Source organism: Schistocerca nitens, chromosome 3 (assembly GCF_023898315.1).
Source record: "Schistocerca nitens isolate TAMUIC-IGC-003100 chromosome 3, iqSchNite1.1, whole genome shotgun sequence".
Taxonomy (NCBI): domain Eukaryota; kingdom Metazoa; phylum Arthropoda; class Insecta; order Orthoptera; family Acrididae; genus Schistocerca; species Schistocerca nitens.
This window is the reverse complement of record NC_064616.1, coordinates 602,478,622-602,500,271: the sequence shown is the minus strand read 5'-3', so window position 1 is coordinate 602,500,271 and position 21,650 is coordinate 602,478,622. Positions and strand designations below refer to the sequence as shown.

The window sequence follows — 21,650 nt, the reverse complement described above, 5'->3', positions numbered from 1 at the left end:
AGCAGAATTTCAATGTACTACGAAAATCCGACTGGCAAGACTGTTAGGGATGTTTGTCAATATGGCCAACTCTACGTTCCGAGTTTTTTCCTACCTGTGAGAAGAGATGGTTGCTAATAGGAGCCTGATGAAATGTGAATCACATGCACTATTCTCTTCACCATAAGAATAATACGGAAATAAACATTTTGCCACGTATTCTTTCGTGTTTGCTGCTATCTCATTTAAATCATGTCTGCCTAATAAACTACGAAACTAGAGTGAGACAACAGCAAATGCGGAATACAGTCAGAAATGAAGCATGGCAACTGACTAGATTTTAAATGTAAGATGACTAATGTCTGTGCAGAATTTGATGTACTAAAGAAACGGCCGCAAAGATTTTCAAACGGAGAAAAATTTTCGCTAAACTCTCGTTCAGAACTTGTTCTATCATACGCAGTCTATTATTTGGTTCTTGTTGATCATTATCAAAGAAAGCAGCAGTGTAAGTAACAACAAATAGTCTCTTGCCATTGTTTCGCTAATGAGACGATTTCTCTCTTTTTTAAGCGGCTGTAGCGCGCACAAAAGCAAGTCATGCCGCGAGCGGCGACAGGCTGTAAACACGCACTATCAAAATGCGACAAACAATGCACGACACAGTACAGTAATGCATTTTCAGCTTAGAGTGACAAACACCTATAACAAAGAAAACGGCACTTATCAGATCAAAGCAAAATAAGCAATCGATTCAAACCAGACGAAGCACGTGAAAAAGGAAGGTTACCCGTATAAATACGGACGGAGCGCCTGACGCATAGCAATGGCTACCTGGTAAAGCTTAACTGCTAAGCTTACGACTCGAACCAAACTACTGTAGCTGTATCGTCTTTCATTCGACCTAAATTGTGTCTCATATTACAATGGACCAACTTTGTTTCGATTTGGAGGTGCGGCCTAAAACTTTCTCTCCCCTTGAATTTCGAGTCTCAAATTTCAGGTGCGGCTTAGATTCGGGAAAATTTTTTTTTTCCTTTATTTCGAGTCTCATTTTTCAGGTGCAGCTTAGATTCGAGTGCGGCTTAGATTTGAGTAAATACAGTAATCCTACTCCTAATGATCCAACTCCCCAGGACACTATCCAAATTGAACCCTGCTTGGAACAGTTCCGTCCGCCGTCGCAGCGGGACCCACCTCCTCTTCCTCAAAATCACCCTCTCCAAACCTTCCAGGAATTTCTGACTTCCAGCCTTGCATCGCAATCCTGCTTAAAAAACTTTAATCCTACTCCCAACATCACCACTGCTGAAGCCCAGGCTATCCGTGATCTGAAAGCTGACCGATCCATCGTCATTCTTCCGGCGGACAAGGCTTCCACGACCGTGGTACTTGATCGTCGGGAGTATGTGGCTGAGGGACTGCGTCAGCTTTCAGACAACACCACATACAAAGTTTGCCAAGATAATCCCATTCCCGATGTCCAGGCGGAGCTTCAAGGAATCCTCAGAACCTTAGGCCCCCTGCAAAACCTTTCACCTGACTCCATCAACCTCCTGACCCCACCGACACCCCGCACCCCTACCTTCTACCTAAAATTCACAAACCCAATCATCCCGGCCGCCCTATTGTAGCTGGTTACCAAGCCCCCACAGAACGTATCTCTGCCTACGTAGATCAACACCTTCAACCCATTACATGCAGTCTCCCATCCTTCATCAAAGACACCAACCACTTTCTCGAACGCCTGGAATCCTTACCCAATCTGTTACCCCCGGAAACCATCCTTGTAACCATTGATGCCTCTTCCTTATACACAAATATTCTGCACGTCCAGGGCCTCGCTGCAATGGAGCACTTCCTTTCACGCCGATCACCTGCCACCCTACCTAAAACCTCTTTCCTTATTACCTTAGCCAGCTTCATCCTGACCCACAACTTCTTCACTTTTGAAGGCCAGACATACCAACAATTAAAGGGAACAGCCATGGGTACCAGGATGGCCCCCTCGTACGCCAACCTATTCATGGGTCGCCTAGAGGAAGCCTTCTTGGTTACCCAGGCCTGCCAACTCAAAGTTTGGTACAGATTTATTGATGACATCTTCATGATCTGGACTCTCAGTGAAGAACAACTCCAGAATTTCCTCTCCAACCTAAACTACTTTGGTTCCATCAGATTCACCTGGTACTACTCCAAATCCCATGCCACTTTCCTTGATGTTGACCATCTGTCCAATGGCCAGCTTCACACGTCCGTCCACATCAAACCCACCAACAAGCAACAGTACCTCCATTATGACAGCTGCCACCCATTCCACATCAAACGGTCCCTTCCCTACAGCCTAGGTCTTCGTGGCAAACGAATCTGCTCCAGTCCGGAATCCCTGAACCATTACACCAACAACCTGACAACAGCTTTCGCATCCCGTTACTACCCTCCCGACCTGGTACAGAAGCAAATAACCAGAGCCACTTCCTCATCCTCTCAAACCCAGAACCTGCCACAGAAGAACCACAAAAGTGCCCCACTTGTGACAGGATACTTTCCGGGACTGGATCAGATTCTGAATGTGGCTCTCCAGCAGGGATACGACTTCCTCAAATCCTGCCCTGAAATGAGATCCTGCCCTGAAATGAGATCCATCCTTCATGAAATCCTCCCCACTCCACCAAGAGTGTCTTTCCGCCGTCCACCTAACCTTCATAACCTGTTAGTTCATCCCTATGAAATCCCCAAACCACCTTCCCTACCCTCTGGCTCCTATCCTTGTAACCGCCCCCGGTGTAAAACCTGTCCCATGCACCCTCCCACCACCACCTACTCCAGTCCTGTAACCCGGAAGGTGTTCACGATCAAAGGCAGAGCCACGTGTGAAAGCACCCACGTGATTTACCAACTGACCTGCCTACACTGTGATGCATTCTATGTGGGAATGACCAGCAACAAACTGTCCATTTGCATGAATGGACACAGGCAGACAGTGTTTGTTGGTAATGAGGATCACCCTGTGGCTAAACATGCCTTGGTGCACGGCCAGCACATCTTTGCACAGTGTTACACCGTCCGGGTTATCTGGATACTTCCCACCAACACCAACCTATCCGAACTCCGGAGATGGGAACTTGCTCTTCAATATATCCTCTATTCCCGTTACCCACCAGGCCTCAATCACCACTAATTTCAAGTTGCCACCACTCATACCTCACCTGTCATTCAACAACATCTTTGCCTCTGCACTTCCGCCTCTACTGACATCTCTGCCCAAACTCTTTGTCTTTAAATATGTCTGCTTGTGTCTGTATATGTGTGGATGGATGTGTGTGCGTGCGCACGCATATACCCGTCCTTTTTTTCCCCCCTAAGATAAGTTTCTCCGCTCCCGGGATTGGATTGACTCCTTACCCTCTCCCTTAAAACCCACATCCTTTCGTCTTTCCCTCTCCTTCCCTCTTTCCTGATGAGGCAACAGTTTGTTGTGAAAGCTTGAATTTTGTGTGTATGTTTGTGTTTGTTTGTGTGTCTATCGACCTGCCAGCGCTTTCGTTTGGTAAGTCACATCATCTTTGTTTTTAAAGAGTGAAGTTATTCACACGAGTACTAAAAAGAAATAATCTAAATTTTGATCACACAATAAGTCACACAAATATGAAGGCTGTAAATTCAACTACATACTTGGGGGATTGCAATTACAAATAACCTAAACTGGAACGATCACATAGATAATGTTGTGGGTAGAACAAACCAAAGACTGTGATTCATTGGCAGAACACTTAGCAGGTGCTATCCTTGAGTATTTTTGTGCAGTGTAGTATCAGTATCAGGTGGGACTGACGGATGACATCATCAATAGAGTTCTAAGAAGGGCAGCTTGTTTTGTATTATCACAAAATAGGGGAGATAGTGCCACAGACACAACATGTGGATTAGATTGGCAAACAATCTTAGATTACAACAAAGGCATTTTTCATTGCGACGGGATCTTCTCATGAAATTTCAATCCCCAGTTTTCTCCTCTAATTGCAATAACATTGTTGGCACCCACCTACATAGGTGTAGAAATGACAAAAATTTAAGGGCTCTATTTTCCCGCACACCATTCGAGAGGAGAATAGAGAGACAGCTGAAAGGTGGTTCATTGAACCTTCTACCAGGCAATTTATTGTGAATAGAGTAATTACGTACATGTAGATAGATGTGGATGTGGTTGAGTCTCCTTGATTGCACGAACACGAAGTTCATTAGACAGGGGATGTAGCCCCAACAGTCAGACCATGATTGGAACAAAACACGATTTAAATTTAAATCTGCAAATCCACTCTAGGAGGGTCACAGAATTGGGGGTAGGTGCCAACCTTCCCTGCCCCACCCTCCATAGCAAGACTATCAGCAAGCTCACTACCCGCAATCCCCCACGGCCAAGAACCCAAAGGAAGTCAACTGAACAAGCAGTATCACTAAGGTCGGCAAGGTGGTCATAGATGGTAGATACCTCGGTGTGTCAGGGAAAACTCCGAGAAATAGCCCGACGGCCACTCATTGAGTCCATACATAACGAAACTCATCTGAGGGAGCATCATAGAAGTATTATCCAGCGTTAAAATTCAATTCCAATGACAACACACACATCAGTGTAGTATCACGCTAAAGTTGTGAACAAATCAATGAGGATTTGCAGAAAATAAATGCGTGGTGTAATGACTGGTAGTTATCTATCAATATTAATTGAGTGTAACCTACAGCATATGCCAAGGCAAAAAATCCCCATTAATGTACAAGTACAAAATAAATGCCCAGTCTTTGGAAGCGGTAACATCCGTCAAATATTTGGGTGTGACTATTCGAAATAAATCTCAAATGGTATGATCAGATTACACAAGCATCGGGCAAGGTGAACTCTAGATTGCGGTTTATTGGTAGAATCCTGAAACGATGCAGTCCTTCAGGAAAGGAAATTGCTTACAATACATTAGTTTGTCTAGTCTTAGAGTATAGTTCGTCTGTATGGGACCCTTACCAGTTGAGTCTGATTCAAGATATTGAGAAGGTTCAAAGAAGAACAGCAAGATTCACAACTGGTACATTTAGCCATCACGAGAGCATTACAAATCTCATAGAAAGTTTGAAGTGGGACACACTTGCAGATAGACGATGCAATAAACAGAAGGGGCTGCTCACTAAATTTCGAAATCCGATCTTCGTCAAGGATGTAGAGCATATATTATTACCACCAACTTTCAAATTGCGCATTTATCACCATTCAAAGATAAGGGAAATTAGAGCTCGTACTGAGGTGTTCAGACAGTAGTTTTTCCCTCATGTGATCTGCGAGGGAAACTGGAGAAATATGACTTTGGCGCGAATTGTGCCCTCCACTACATAGCGCTTGATGGCTAGTGGAGTATGTATGTAGATGTAGATTACATGGTTAAAAGTACAAATAATATCAAAGAACGAGTTATTGACAATCTTAGACTTGCCTTCAACCCAAACAAAGAATTGTTAATGTTACAAATTTTTGTGCGTTAAGTTATAAAGTGACACTGTCCATCAGTAAAACTGTAAAATGCTGCAATTTCTGTAAATTTTACAGAGAAGCCTTAAAAGTTGGCTGGTTTGATTATCTCAGTGGACAGCTCATGAACAACTTCAATAGGAATTGACAAAGAGGGCGTGAACACAACCTGCGAGGTATAGAGAGGCCAATCAGCTTGACAGAGTGCCCAAGCAGGGTAACCTGGCCATCAGGAGGTGGAAGGGAATGAATCAACTGGAAGTGATCACTGAACTTACGTGATAACCAGTGTACGGAAGGAAGAAGAGGTGGAATATTGAGCGAAAGACCAATGGCACAGTGCTGTACGCGGCACTTAAAACGAGTACAGGCACCAGCATTAAGAAGGCATAGGTCATGATCCGCACGAAATTGGTCGATCAGGATTTCCCAACTAGAAGAAGCACTGCTCCACAAAGGGTGATGGGCATTAAAGTCTCTGAGGAGAAGGGAGTGGGAAGTTGCTGAAGGAGGGTAGTTAGGGCAGTACATGTACGTGGCCTGTTGGGAAGGGGATAGATACTGCATACCATGACCGCAGAGTCCAAGTGGACGACCCAGAAAGCACCTGCACCCAACATGGTGTCAAGGGGGCCCCATGTACTAATAATGTCTGTACTGACCAATGAGCCAACACTACTGGAAGCCCTCACAGGGCCAACCTGGTTCTGACCAAGCACAGAACCCAAAATGGGCTAATGGGTAAGCATCAGTGATTTGACATTCCTGGAGAACACAAGCTACCAAGTAAAAGGAAATACGAGATTGCAACTCCAGGAGGTGACTCTAGTATCTATTACAGTTCCACTGAGTGAGCACAGAATGGGTATCCACATGTGAGGAGAATGAGCTGGAGCCGATCACACTGTCAGGTAACCAGTCAGTCACCAATAATGACGCAGTGACATCCATAAGGACACCGAATTCAGGTTGCAGTGGAGGAGATGGCACCTCTGGAGGACACCTGCAGTTCCTTGTCCTGAGACTTGTGTTCTCCTCTTTCAAAGGTGGAAGAGGGGAGGGGACAGAGAGAGAGAGATAGAGAGAGAGAGAGAGAGAGAGAGAGAGAGAGAGAGAGAGAGAGAGAGAGAGAGAGGGGGGGGGGGGACTTTTTGAGCACCAACTGGGGATACCAAGGCCGAGTTGTGGCAGCAGGCCTCTGGCCTGGAAGAAGGTGACACTTCTCTGGCCGGGGGAGGGGGCAGACACCCAGAGGGCAGTTCACAGGAGCAGAAGGGTAAGGGAAGGAGAGAAGGGGGACAGAACTGGGGAAAGGGGGAGGGAGGGAAGGCAAAGTTAGATGTCACTGATGACACAGGATGTCAGACTTCTGATGAGCTTCAGTGTAGGATAAACAATCAAGGAAATGCAGACTAAAACAGCTTGCCACCAGGTATTCTGGTAGATGGTTTGACTATCTCCTCGAGTGGGGGTGGAGTGGGGGGGGGGGGGGGCAGTGGTCAAAGTGGACCAGGAAGAAATTAGATATCAAAGCAGTCTCAAGGACAATTTTTTCCCTGAAGGCAGAAAACAAGGGGACACTGCTATTTCAAGATCAGCGGAAATTCCTCCTCATTGGATCTAATGCCATGAATATTCCACTGGAGGAGTCATGACAGGGAAGGGAGAAAATGAATGGTTGTCACCTCAGCAGCTGCCATGTGCCAGCCTTCAAAGACACACTGCAACAGGGCACAGAGGCTGAAGGACCCTACTCCATGATATCCACAGAGGCATCAGCAGTTTTGGCAGTTTCTCTATGTTGGCCTGCAGATTCCAGGACAACAAACGGTTGGTGGTGCACATCGGCGAAACAAACGTCGGCCAGGTGCGAGTATCACATGAAGACATCGTGGAAGAGCATTTCCCAGTCGGCGAAAGAGAAGACCATTTTTCTTTGATTTCTAACAGTCTTTACAGTTGACATATGAAGACTCACATGTTTGTCAGTTGGAGGGATACAGAAGGCTTTCATGGGAATATTCCTGGTGTCCTTTCTGTCCTGCCAGTCGTGTAGCAGGTGATTTTGCCACAGGAGGCAAAGATTTGGTGGCTTGTTGCACAGATGGAGGAGGAGGAGGAGGAGGCAGCAGGGATGCCACCGTGACACTGCACGATTTGACAACTGTCATGTCGAATTTGACGTTACAAGTTTACGTTGCCATGTTGTTCGTGGAGCGAGGCACAGCAGAAATAGTACTGTAACTGCCAGATAGTAAAAAACAATACTTTCAGGTAACCAACAACTTGCAAGTGACAGGGTAAGGCACTTTTTCCATCACTCTGATCTCCTGAATGGCCAAATCATTGATATTCACAGGACATTCTCAGGATGAGGCTGCATGGTCAACATTACAATTGATACAGCAGGGAGAAGAGGTCAGCAGTAACCCTCACGAGTATCCCTACCACAAGTAACGCATTTCGACAAGACATTTGAGTGTGGGTGTAACGTTAACACTGATAACAGTTCATCGGGTTTGTAATGTACAGCCTGACAGAATACTTCATAGCCAGCTTTCATCTTTGAGGGAAGCACTTCTCTGTGAAACGCGAGGGGAAAAGTATGCATGCAGGCCCTAAGGTTGCATCAACCTTTTTCATCATCCGATGCAAATGACACCCTGATCAGAGAGGTAAGTCTGGATTTCTCCATCTGTCAGACTATCCAGACCTAGCATAAATACCACCACGCAAAGAATTCAGCATCCAATGGGCCTTGACACTAACAGGATAGCCACGGAGGAGTGAGCTGCAAGCAGCAGTTGTGCTTCAGAATCAGAAGTAGTCTGCAAAAGCAAAGTGTCATTGCGTAAACGAGAGCAGGATTTCACCGGGCCGGCAATTGCATCAACATATTTCTCAGTAACTAACAGATTTACAATAGCAAAGGACTGATCACCTTAAGTATGTGAAATCACGAGGAACCATGGTGCAGCTGGGGTCTTAGAATCTTTTGCCTCATTCTGTTTAAGTTTAGTGGACGCTGTCTCTGAAGATGATTGGCTCATTGCGAGAAAATCCCTACGATTGCCAGCGTCTCCAATGGCACGCTCCTTCCAACTGAGGGACCCCCCCCCCCCCTCACAGGGGGTTGCACCCACCTTAGGTGATTGTTCACACCTCAGACCACACCTCCCGAGCAACTGACAGACTAATCGGCGATTTGGGAAGGTAGCAACTCAGGCAATCCTTGTATGGGCCTGGCCTGTACCAGGGGATACGTGCGAACCCTACCTCTCGACCCAGGGCTGGAAATCACTTATTACCCAATCACTGGTTACGCATCAGATGCGTGGGCCAGCCTTCAGGGGCACACGGTGGAAGAAGAAACAAAGAGGAACATCAAACACTGAAGTAAAGGAAGGAAGTATATGGAGAACAATGAAAGAAAGAACAAAAGAAAGGAAAAAACAGTGGAAGGACTGTTTTGATGTCAGGCTACTGAAACTTCTGGAACACATTCCCAAAAATATCCAAGACATATTCCCAAGGGAGGGGGAAAAAGAACAGTAGGAGGATAGACATGCAGCATGGAAAGAGGAAAGGTGCTGCTAAGGCTGGGGCCCCGTGATAGCTAAGCATGAACCAACCAAAGAGTTGTGAGCCCCACGTGGAGTGGGGTAATTCGAATTTTGTCTGATTTATATTTAAATTACTTTAAAGCAATTAGTAGCTTCTTAGTAAATATTGCAACTTCAGATACAAGACTTTCTGTACAGTAGCTGAAAAACTATTGTGGCTGTTGTGTTTTTCTGTAGTTTTTATGTCAAGATGAAGACTTCCAGAATGAGATTTTCACTCCGCAGTGGAGTGTGCGCTGATATGAAGCTTCCTGGCAGATTAAAACTGTGTGCCGGGCCAAGACTCTAACTCTGGACACACTGGTCCCGAGTTCAAGTCTTGGCCCGGCACACAGTTTTAATCTGCCAGGAAGTATCAAGAAGAAGACTAATTGTGTATGACCTCTATGAAGTCAAAATCCATTTTATACCTCCCAGAAACTCTGAAGCTTTACAGATGTTAATTTTCTTTGAAAGCTGTATTTTAATAGTGATTTACCATTTCAGTGTAAAGTTCCAAACTCTATGGTCTCAATGTTACTTTTGGACTTAAAACACTACAAACAGAAAACACAGCACTAGGAGAAGAAATGATCAGGAGGTCATCAATCAAGTGGGAAAACCCAATGTTGATTCAAGAAAGGCACTTTCCAAGTACTGCTGACTCTAAAACATCCTCTTGAGACTACACAATGTACACAACAAAAGTAAAAATCCATCACATAACTAAGTAAAACATTGGACTGATTGAGTCTTGTGCTAGAAACTGACATTATAAATGTTTCTTTGTAATATCACTGCTTTGAGAACCAAGTATCTGAAGCATATTTTGTTGATTATCTGTAACACTTCTTGGTGACAGTACATAGCAGCCAGCAATGAAAATTTTAAATTTAGCATACTCCAGAGTGCAGTGGCAGATCATTTGTGTTAAACCACATATGGTTGTGTGCATCAGTACAATGCATTCTGCTGTACAAAGGGCTGAAAATCCAGTACTTAATAATGGCATTGGTACATAGGGCAAATGAATGCCAGTTCTTGCCAGCAGTCCACTACTATGATTTTCGCACCATTTGTGCACAAACATTGACTCAGTGTCTTATTCACTTTTTTACAGAGGTGAGATCAGTTTTTGAGCTCTACCATCTGAGACTAAACACTACACAACTCAAGTTTATGAAACCCTCTATCTACCATGTCTTTCTGTTATGTCCGAGTACCACATCTCTAAGTTGGGCAAATCTTATCAAATATGCCCATGAAACAGCCACTGTGGAGTCAGCCTGTAGACCAAGCCATATTTGCCATAGGGGATATGTCCTTTTACTGAGGAACACAACTGCCACACAAAAACAGTTCTAATCCTATCAGCACAGTGAATTTTATAGATTTTGTTCTTACACATTCCTCGCATTAAATATATTAGTTACCAATTTCTATATTGCATATAGTGTCAACACATTTATTGAAATAAACACTGCCTTTATATGTGTACACAATGTGTCACTGCAGAATCTGATGTTTTTGGAACTTTTTGAAAGTAAAAACCAGTGGATCCAGAACTGGCAAAAATAACTATCATCCGCTTCAAAATTAACACAAAAGTGGCAGATATTTAACACAAATGGAAGTTGTACAACAACATTTGTCGCACAAACAGCAAGTTCTCTTTCACTACTTACTTTGTTGGATTCTCTGGCACAAATTCTTCAGCTTGCCAGTCAGGATCATCTTGAACTTGGGTGTTCAGCTGCTCCCTGTGAAACAGTAACAGACGTTACAACCTGTCCCAACGGACATACGAAGATCCATTAACACTCAAAGATTTTATTAGAAAATATCAAACTGATACAATTCTATAATAAAGAAGGGTCAGTTAATAGATCAATTCACATTTTGAATTTTAGTATGCAAAGCTAATTGAATACGATAAAAACCAGATTGTATCCAACACTCAATATGACCATGCCAGATGAAGCATGGAAGTATCAAAACTAATGTAAGTTAACAACCCCTTACTTTTAAACAAACTTCTCAGAATGTTTAGTTTATTTCACTATGCCTACACAATATAAAAGAAAAATATTCCAGTATTCTACTTAAAAATTTAATAATCCTTTAAATATACACTACATATATATTTAACACAGTGACATCAAAATGTTATCACCAGAAAGCATGTAACTTTAGAAATTTTATATAATACCCTAAATCACCAGATGAGACTTCACAAAACTAGTAATATCATCCACAAAATACAGTCCTATGGCAATACCACACTTCACACTATGTCCATCATCACAACCTATTTTTGACAGCTTTATTTTTTGAAGTCAGCATGTTTTACTAAGCATGAGCATTCAGTGCCATGTGCCGTTACCTGTCAGCATCATACAGTTAACACAAAATCCAAACCATAATTAGACAGGTTTTTGTTAATACGAAGGCTTGACAAGCCACCTTAACCACAAAAAAATTGGAGGAAACTGTTTTTACTCTTGGTTCAGCAGTACTACAATCCAAGTGCAAATCTTAAGTCCTCAATGTTTAGCAATATAGTGAAACTGAAAAAACCCACATTAACAAATGCACTTTTAACAAGTATTTCTAATAATCCCTGTGACACTGACTCTGCCAAAAATAAACACTAACTACCAGCACTTTAAAGAGCAAACTTAACTTTTCAGGAACAAATACAAATTAAAACCTCGACTATGTGGAATGCCTAATGTGTTCAAAGGCCTGCAGTTGTTCCTTCCATTCCTGAACAAGTTATTGTAAATTACACAAAGTAAATGGCAGTCAGTTAACTAGCAGGTATTAGTGTGTGTGTCTTCATAATTTCAAACTACCATTAAACAGTTCAATAATAAATCAGTAGGTCAATAATTATTTTAAATGGTCTGTTAAACCATTTTTTTTGATGAAAAACTAAATACTTCCAATATGATGAATCTTTTTGGGCAAAATCAAAACAGCAGACAGATTAAAACAAAGTGACTGCAGTGGTGACCTCCACCTGAATTTGCATGGTCACTACTAGACATAAAACCTCACGTCACAGAAACAACTGTCAAATCTCAAGTGCATGATGATCACATTTGGTTTCCATAATTAACAAATTTTACTCCAGTGCTATGCCCAAGTGTACCACATAAAAAAAAAATTGAGTGTTGCTGTTATTCTATAAAATTATGACTCTCACTTACTGGCTAGTACTAATGTTCAGAAGGTTGAACAGTACTGGCAATACACAAGTGCAAGACACTATCCTGGGTTGATAACTTTTGGTTTCTTCCTCAGAGGAGATTGGGATAAGTTGAGAATAGTTAAAAGGACAGACCACTCTGATGCCAGGATCCAAGGGTTTCATTTGTTGTGGGGAAGACAGGAGAGAGATACTGAAGTAGTATCACGAGTGTGACTGGAACATTAAACATATTATATTGGTAGACACTGTGCCAACTTCCATTCAAAGATGACGAGAGTGAGGAGTCAAAGATGGATTAAAGGAAGAGAGATGATTAAAATAAATATTTAGAGCCATCAAATTTGTGCTATCTACTGAAAAATGATGAGACCAAATGCTGGAGATTAATACTGTTCTCCAACAAAGAAAAAAACAATACTTGTGTATCATTTAAATGTTTAAAAACACCCTAAAATGGTTTCAGGGAAAGTAAGTATTTCTACAAGGAGAAATGTAATTGATTGGGAATCATGAAAAATCACCCTGAGGGTTAATAGTTAAGATTTTAGTTTATCAAACTTCTGAATAGATAACTTCTGAATCATAGTCCCTCCTGTTAAAAATGATGACAGGTTGTGTCAAGGGAAAGCATGAAATATATAAAGAATAATGTTTTAACATTGTTGATGCAAGGATACGAGTCCAATTACACTTTCAAAACAATTTTACTTTTCATAAAAACCTAAGGGCTCAGGTGCAAAATTGTCAAATACTGTGTTGCAGTAGTGATGGGAGGTGTAAATTAACTGTCATTCATGTAAGAAGTTTGAAACTCCTAGGTGTTACAATGATACTTTTTTTAGTTCATTTATTTTTATTTACATCTCTAATGGCAATGCAAGGTTGACTGCAGAAATTTACTAGGTCTCAACGATTTAGATGCCAGAAATCAGGAACAAGATTTTTTTTTACAGTTGTCCTGCACATCCAAAGGTAACATCTCCATAATAAACTATTTCTTAATTGCACTGTCCGGATCACTGGAAAAAATTATCTTTTTTGAAAAATAGGATAACTTCCTTAAATAAGGTGAACATACTGACACTGAAGCTTATGTAATACAGTTATTACAAGACATGAAAAAGTGCAGTAGACATGACACTTTGAAGTCACCTCAGGTTTGCTACCAGACCCTAAAATCAACTTTATTCAATATTTCAGCAATTCAACTGTGTGCCATCTTCAGGAGGAGGCTGCTAAGGCTGCTGCTACATCCCACTGGAAACCACCACCACCACCACCACCACCATTCTTCTGAAGATGGACAGATGGGATTGCCAAAATATTGAATCAAGTTTATTTTAGGATCTGGCAGTAAACCCAGAGATTCCCACTACATATTACACCACAAAAAACCAATGAAGTCACAGACATAGCACTACTCTGCACCAGTTAAAGATTCTTTTCCAAAATGTCTAATGTGTATTGTGAGTTCTAAAAGCTACTGTGAGCTCAGCAGGCTTTGCAGTTCCTACGGGGACTGCTAGACGTCAGTAGTGGGCTGCATCAGCCTAAAAACACTTGTTACTGTCACTCTCATTTCACCCTGCCCTTTTGTTCTGTGTATCATGTGAATTGTTTAAAAAATTTTAACAAAAATATGTATTCCTCATATTTGAATATGTGTTATCGATTTTGTTTCTGTAACAATTCTGAACTATTTTGACATTAGAATTACCAAACTGTGTGCGTTTGAATTAATAAAAGCATGCAAGTGTTTTAACTACAAATTCCTAGGAACACTTGGCAACTTCCAGGAGAAAGGGGGAGGAGAATAGGAGGAAATACTAGTCCAGCCTAACTACCTGCAGGTAATGGCCTATGAGACCAGCACTAAGTTCCATATTCTGAGTAAAAATGATTTCCAATCCAGGTAATTTTTTTCCGTGTTAATGTAAATATGCATTGTAACTGCAAATTCAACTTAATTCTCGTTCAAGATGTATTAGTTCTTGGAAGAGTAACCTTCAACCCTGCAAGGAACTGTCTATTCGCTACCCTCTTACAGCAATTTGCAAGCTACACAGGCACTTCAGAAATTAAGTTCCTTACATCATCCCATGCTATGACCATTGTGCACAACAAGAGTGGTGCATTGTCAGAAGATAATACGTGTTTCACATTTGCTGCAGAGAGACTACTGCTGCAGCAGGCAGATCACAGTGTGCAAGTGAAATGGCACCAGCAACTGGAAACACTACAAGGTTTAAGTACACAGCAAAATTCTTATGGGGAGAAACTTCTAAATTGTACGGAGATTTACCATAAAATTCTGGCAGTATGTACACCAAAGCCAATGTCATTTAAAGCCATTGAGAAATGGTTGCAAACCATGCGAGCAAGGTCACACAGAGATGGGTGATGTTCTCTGCGAAGTGCAGACTTGAACCATGCACTTTCCACCTTTTCAGCAAGCTGAAAAGACATCTGGGGAAAACTATTTTGAAATGATGCGGATATTCACACAGCAGTTCTCTAGAGGCTGCATGACGAAGAAGCTTATTTCTACCATTGACGAACTGAATGACGCTCCCCCTCTCTCTTAACTATATAATGTTATGAAGTAGATTGGTCTTAAGTATTTTCTTACTCATTATGGATAGGATTCATTTGTAACTTCCACAATTCATTTTCGATCCCCTGTAAATGCACAACCGTGGATGCTTGGGTTGACAGGTAACATCTTGCTAAAAAAAGTTTCGGCAAATGTGGACAGAATGACTGTCCAGTAAAAGAAACATAGAAATATTGGACTAAGTATGAAGTTGTCTACCTCTAATATAAAATTGAAGAGAATCAGCCAGTATGGTGACTGACTCAAACACCAACAGCTGTTTTCCAGTCCATTTTTGAGTGGTCTAGCGTAATCATTTCAGCCCTAAATATGTAAATACAACAGCGAAGCAGCAGTTTCTGAAATCTAATTTTTGTCTTCCAGAAATTTTGCCACATAAATGCCGTGATTATACAAACTTTTGGACTTGAGCTAGCACCTGTCCTACGAGTCATTATGCAGCACATACAGAGACCACTCACCCACCCATGACTGACATGGCACCGAAGCATTGGGCGCACCGATACCTTGTTGCACTCACTTTTTTTGCGAACACACTTAAGCACATTATCTTTACAATCTGTGTTTTGCCAGGTGATATGCAACACCAGTAACTAAAAATTCATTAATTTTCAATATTTATATGCATTCAATAAAGCTACTTCATACCATCTATGATAAAATAGTTGATCTCGATACAATTCACTAAGAAATAGTGAATATTGGGTAATTTCGCATTTTGAGGTGGAATTCAGATCTATATTCACATTTCTTGCAAAATGTTAATTTTTTTGGGCCCTATTAACGTGGCTGTAAATCCAAGGATGAGGCCTAGGCAACACTGAGATACAAGACTCTAAAGTGCCTGTAAATCCACTAAACTCTCATAGGCTGGACAATATTTTAATCTGACAGTCAACGTTTGACTCATGTGGCAATAGTTGTCAATTTTGTTCATACTATGCAATTTCTCAAATGCAAAAACTCAAATTTGCCTTTAAACTGTAATTGTGATCAAAAAGTACAATTATTTCAAATATTTCAGTTCCAAGTCTGATTCACTCCTTTAGCTTCATTGAGCTAGTTAACTGAAGTACAGCATGGAACATTTACTGGCATCACCAAAATAAGTATCTAGCAGTTATGCTTCAAAAATGACATCCAACAAATCACACCCATTGTCCACTGCCATAAAAACTGCACTTCATCTGATCAAGTCTTGTCCACTGTTTGCTACTTTGTAAGTCTCTTCAAATAATGTGCAGTGTGTCCATGCATCGAGTCTTAGGTATAGTCTGTCTGTAAACTCAAGAGTGAGCAGCACTTTTGGTGGGGGAAGTGGCCTTTCCCGGAAGAACGCTGCCACCGGCCTACAGGGCCACCCAAAATCAGTTGCCCGTTGCCTGTGTAGCGGTGTAGATCAGTCCCAATCAAAGGATTGCAGTTTATGCAAATGTCAGCCTCGCCGCAGTAGGACGCATAAGGAAGGAACGCGAAAACAAGGCGCACGTTTTACTGGAATCGCCGCGAAGGAAAACTAATTTAGGGAGGAAACCCATCGTTATAGACGGTTTCACAAAATCGGTCATTCGACAAACGACGGAGGACTTTTACATAAACCAAAGAATAGTGCCCACATTACGGAAATTACTTACTGCCATGAAACAAAAAATACATTTTCCTTGGCACACAAGACATTGCGTGAAATGTGATTTACCTGGAAATACTTTTCAGACATGTTTACGAAGACAGCGACACAAAAAAAAAAAAAAAAAAAAAAAAAAAAAAAAAAAAGGGCTGTGCGAATCAAACTAATACAACACACGAAATTATAAATTTCTGGTTACTTCTTAAACACTCTTCGTGTTGCAAGAATTGTTAAGTTTGAATGCAGCCCTTCAAAGAAAACTTTTACCTTTTAGTAGAAACACACAGTAAGAACAAGCCTTAAATTCTACAGATTGATTGCACTTTATCTGGTTCGTCTTACGAATAGAGGAACATACATTCACATGAATAGGTACTCGGTTCTACGTTTGTAGTAGAATTCTGACTCCCGTTAATATTATTATATGTTAATCTTATTTACTCTATAATGTTACGTTTTGAAGAAGCTATAGTCTTTGTTTCTTATATTCTTAACGCATTTGTCTAAAATTAAACGCCGTCGCCTCAGATTTAAAGCGCGCGCTGCGGCAGGGACTGCACTACGTTGTGAAACAGCCTGTAGAAGCGCCCTTTGACATAGCAGGGTAGGCAGAGTGGGGACTGCTCGCTCGCTCTTCAGTTTACCGACAGACCATAGCAATGGCTGTTGAGATGAAACTGTCGAATAGTATGATATATGCCTTCCATTGTCTTTGCTGCTCGAATGCTTTTCAGTGTGCTTGATCTTTTTCCTCCACTAGGCTGCATCGATATCTTCATATCACTCCATACTGATTCAATGGGGTTGAAATGGCAGTGATATGATGGCAGCCTTATTGCAGTGTAATGCTGCTCAACTGTGTTTTAGTCTGCTATGTGTGTAGGCATCATAGACTTATTTTCTTCAATAAGAGAATATAACAGAAGCTTCATCATGCGTATATTTGCAGCAATATTTTGTGCAGTTGTTTGTGGTTGAGGCTTTGTTCTGTATCAGTAAATGATATGGAGCATTGTCCATTACAACTGTTGTAGGGGGCAGAAAGTTGTTTTAAAAGTTTCCTAAATCTCTCAACAAATTGTGTGTGGTCCATGTCTGCATGGTAATTACATGTATTTCTATACGGAAAAACTGAAAGTCCATCAGGAACAAAACCACTGGAAGAACCTGCAAGGACCACATCTAATCCTGCTCGCTCCACTTCCCATCGGCTGATGACCACTACTGCTTCCCCGGCATTAACCTATGTTTTGTCTAAACATTTTAGGGAATGTACGTTCTCACCCACACTTTAGTGCAAGAATATGTATGAAGCCGTAACAATATGCACCTTTTCTAACAGAACTTTGCGTCCGTCTAGTGCTTTGTAATGGAAGCCTGTACTTTTCAGCACAGTTTTCAGTGATTCTCCCACCCTTGAAAAGTTAACTTTCTTTTAACCATACCAGACAATGCACAATTGCATCGAAGAGCACAGATGAAGCAGCTCTTGGAACAAGAGGGTAATTGATGAATGGACTGGCCTATCTGTCTGTCCTTAAATCCCATCGAACAAGGGTGAGGACACACTGAGGAGACACATTGCAGTATGTCCATGTGTACCATCATCCTGCAGTTGCTAAGTGCACTGCTGGAGGAAGGGAACACCCTATCACAAGAAATTTAACTCATTACCAACCTCGTGGCCAGCTCGGTAACACATTGCATGGCATGTTCTGCTTTCTTTGGTGAAACCCATTCCATTAAGGGTTATGTACCTTTTTTTAATGTCCAGAGGACCATCAGACTGTAGTGACTGCAATGTGATTGTTAATGGAAGTGTCAGTTCTATTTGTCTCACTACGTATGTTTCAGACAGCTTCAGTATTATACCGTATCAATTCCTTCATACATAACGTTCAAGTGTCATCAACTGATGTACTTGTCTATCACATCATGCGAAAGTTACTTTCATCCCAAGTTTTGCACACCAATGTATTTCAAACAAGAATGACTGGCCATAATGTTAAGGGGATACCTCAAAAGCTGACAATCTTCACATCATGGCTGTAACACGTAAGCAAATGGCGATAGAAACATCGCATAAGATGATTTAAAGTTTATGGAAAACGATTCCATCTGAAACTTTTCAGAAAAATATTTAAGTACTACACAAATTACCTCTGAGTAAATATGAAAATAAATTGTAGGGGTGTTGCATTCCAATTCTAGAATTACCCTGCAGGGAACACTTCCTTACCCACAACTTACTTTAAAAATCAGTTATTTAGTTTACATTGTCAGTGTGAAGGAGGAACAACAATATGTGGTATAGTTACCAAAAGTCAATATGAGAGCAAGGCGTCATTATGAAAAATCTTCCTAAAAATTATCTATTTAAATGCAAAATTAAAGGAAAATCCAACTCTTACAGTCAACGTATCAGTATTTTACACATTCCACCATACCTTTCCTTTGACAAACTCTTGACCTCTCAGAATCTAACAGCTAACCCTCTCCCTTGACTTAACATACCACTTACGTAGAAGTGAAATCACAATATAAAACTAGCAACCCACAGAAAGAAACAAAATCAATCATTCACATTAGCACTGGCAACAATGCTACAGTGCGTGCATGCAAGCACCATTTTTGGCTTCAAATGTGGAACACTTACTCTTTAATTCAGGTTGTGTAAAAGTGTTGACAGGTTATTACTAAGGCAGACAAAGTCTCTCATAGGACTGTCAGTCTTTTTTGAAAGAAACCGTTACCATGCACATGTCAAATTTGTGACACACATAAGGCAAAGTGTAAATAACTGACGAGGAGAAAACAGTAAGTGCAATAACCCCATTTCTCAGAAACATTGCTCAGTAGAACAGGGGTCAAAATAAGCGAACACATCTGCTTACACACAGATACTTCACAGTTTCTGAAAAATCGGGAATCGAAGTTTTCAATGTTTTCCAGGTACTTTGTGCATTTTTTTACTGATCAATATCATCAGACGAAGTGGCTGCACACTAGTTAGTATCATGGCTTCATAATTTTGCGTCCCATGTTCACAACCTGATTATTACTTTTATTTTTATTATTCATTAATATACCTATGTCTGTAGAAGATTCCTATGCAAATGTTTTCCAGTGTATACTGATATAACATTGTCTAGTATGTCAGATGAATGAATTTAAGTAATGGACAAAGGTATTTGATTTTTTTTCCAGGGAAATCCCTGTTGTGTATCTTGATTCAAAATAACCTGCAACTGCCAGTTTTTTGAAAGTGATCCATTACCCAACATTTGTCGTAAAATTAATGCCAATGCACGGAAACTTCAGCAATTTTAATGATGTTTCTTTCCTTGAGAGATTCAAATGAAGAAATGTCACTGGCAAAACAGCCTTCACACGATGCTCATGGTTCTCTGAATGTGTGTTTTCAATGATCTTATAATCAATATCATCCAAGAGAAAGCACCAAATCTTTCTGAAGAATAAACATATGAATAAAATATCAGAATAAAAGATCTTAGAGAGACTGTAACACCTTAACATACTATAAACACACATTACGCAGGTCAAAAAAATATCACCAAAAATATTCGGACACACACATATTTCAGAGGCCCTAAACCCCAATATGGCTTTACTTTTCCCAGATTGGCTGTAGTTTTGAGGATATTTATGTATTTGGATTTTAATTAAATGTTCCCATAGATGCTGATTTCCCATCAGTATCGTTGATCTCTATTTTAATCTAACTTTTTACACTCAAATATTTCACAATTTAACATTAATTTTTTTTAATTTATTTCGTATTTTTATTTTATCTGTTTCAGGAAAATACAAGTTCTTCACAAAGGAGATGCATAAACAATCCCGATGTGTTCTGTTATATTTTCAGTTAATACTGCCAACAGAAACAAAGACAGAACACATCACAGACTTCGTAAAGAAGGCATATCTTGCATATAGCTTGGAGACCAAAATAGACCATGGGCTCCCCAAACTGTTTGTAAAAATTGTATGGAGTATCTTCTACTGAGGAAAAATGGACAAAGAGAATATTTAAATTTCTGTGTACTAACAGTCTGACGAGTGCAAAAAAACCACGACTGTTACTTTTGTGTTGCAGATGTCAAACGTTTCAACTGAGCCAAAAAACATAATGGGAGTATCCAAATTTAGAATCAATCAGGAGACCTGTGACACGCAGTTAAGTAGTTCCTATACCAGTGTTTACTAAACTACCTGAACTTTAGTGCAAAGCCTGAACTACAGGATTTTTAGTGCAAAAGCAGCATCAGCAATGGAAGTGAATATGGAGGATGAATTCCTACACCTAAATTTTTCACTTTAGAGAAATTAAATGATCTGGTACGAGATCTTAATTTGTCAAGGAATGGAGCAGAACTTTTGCATCTAGGACACACGAAAACAACCGTCTTAGCCCAGAAGCAAAAGTTTCAGTAAAGCGAACATAAGAAGCACGTCTTCTGGAATACTTCAGGCAAGATGAAGGATTTGTTTTATTGCAGTAACATTTCCAGTCTACTCATTCAGATGGGGTTCCAGGAATATCAACCAGAAGACTATATGGTAAACCTCTTGCTTGGGCAGCAGTGTGGGTACATAAAATCCCTTGTTTTATATGCTTATGGAACAGCAGAACAAAAGATCAGATTAAAAGTGACCTGGCATTTAACAGAAATTCTTACTGTAGGTGCAGCTAACATTCAGGAGCCATTAGTTAAGAGAAAAAATAATTCTCCCTCCATTGCATTTAGAACTACGACTGTTCCAGCCATGTGTTATGGCCCTAGATAAAGAAGGCAACTGCTTCAAATACACATGTACATTTTTCCCTGCACTGAATACTGAAAAATTAGAAGCAGGTATATTTGATGGGCTGCAGGTTTGCAAGCTCTTCAATGATTCCAACGTGACAAATTTCATTAATGATTCAGAACTGTTGGCCTGGTGTAGTTATATCATAGTTGCGAAAAACTTCTTCGGAAATAGTAAGGCAGACAACTACAAAGAAATTGAGCAGAACATGTTGACAATCTTTAAAAAGTTGGGTGTTAATGTATCAAAGTGCATTTCCTCCACACCCA

General features: G+C 40.8%; 1 protein-coding gene across 1 annotated transcript in view; it reads right to left on the bottom strand.

Annotated features, from left to right (window-relative positions):
• The window catches only part of LOC126248533 (plasminogen activator inhibitor 1 RNA-binding protein-like), an 84,368-nt gene that overhangs the window by 35,869 nt on the left and 26,849 nt on the right, over positions 1-21,650 (bottom strand). The window contains exon 5 of the mRNA XM_049949591.1: positions 10,782-10,856. Coding sequence (XP_049805548.1) covers positions 10,782-10,856 — 75 coding nt within the window. The remainder of the gene's footprint in view (positions 1-10,781; positions 10,857-21,650) is intronic.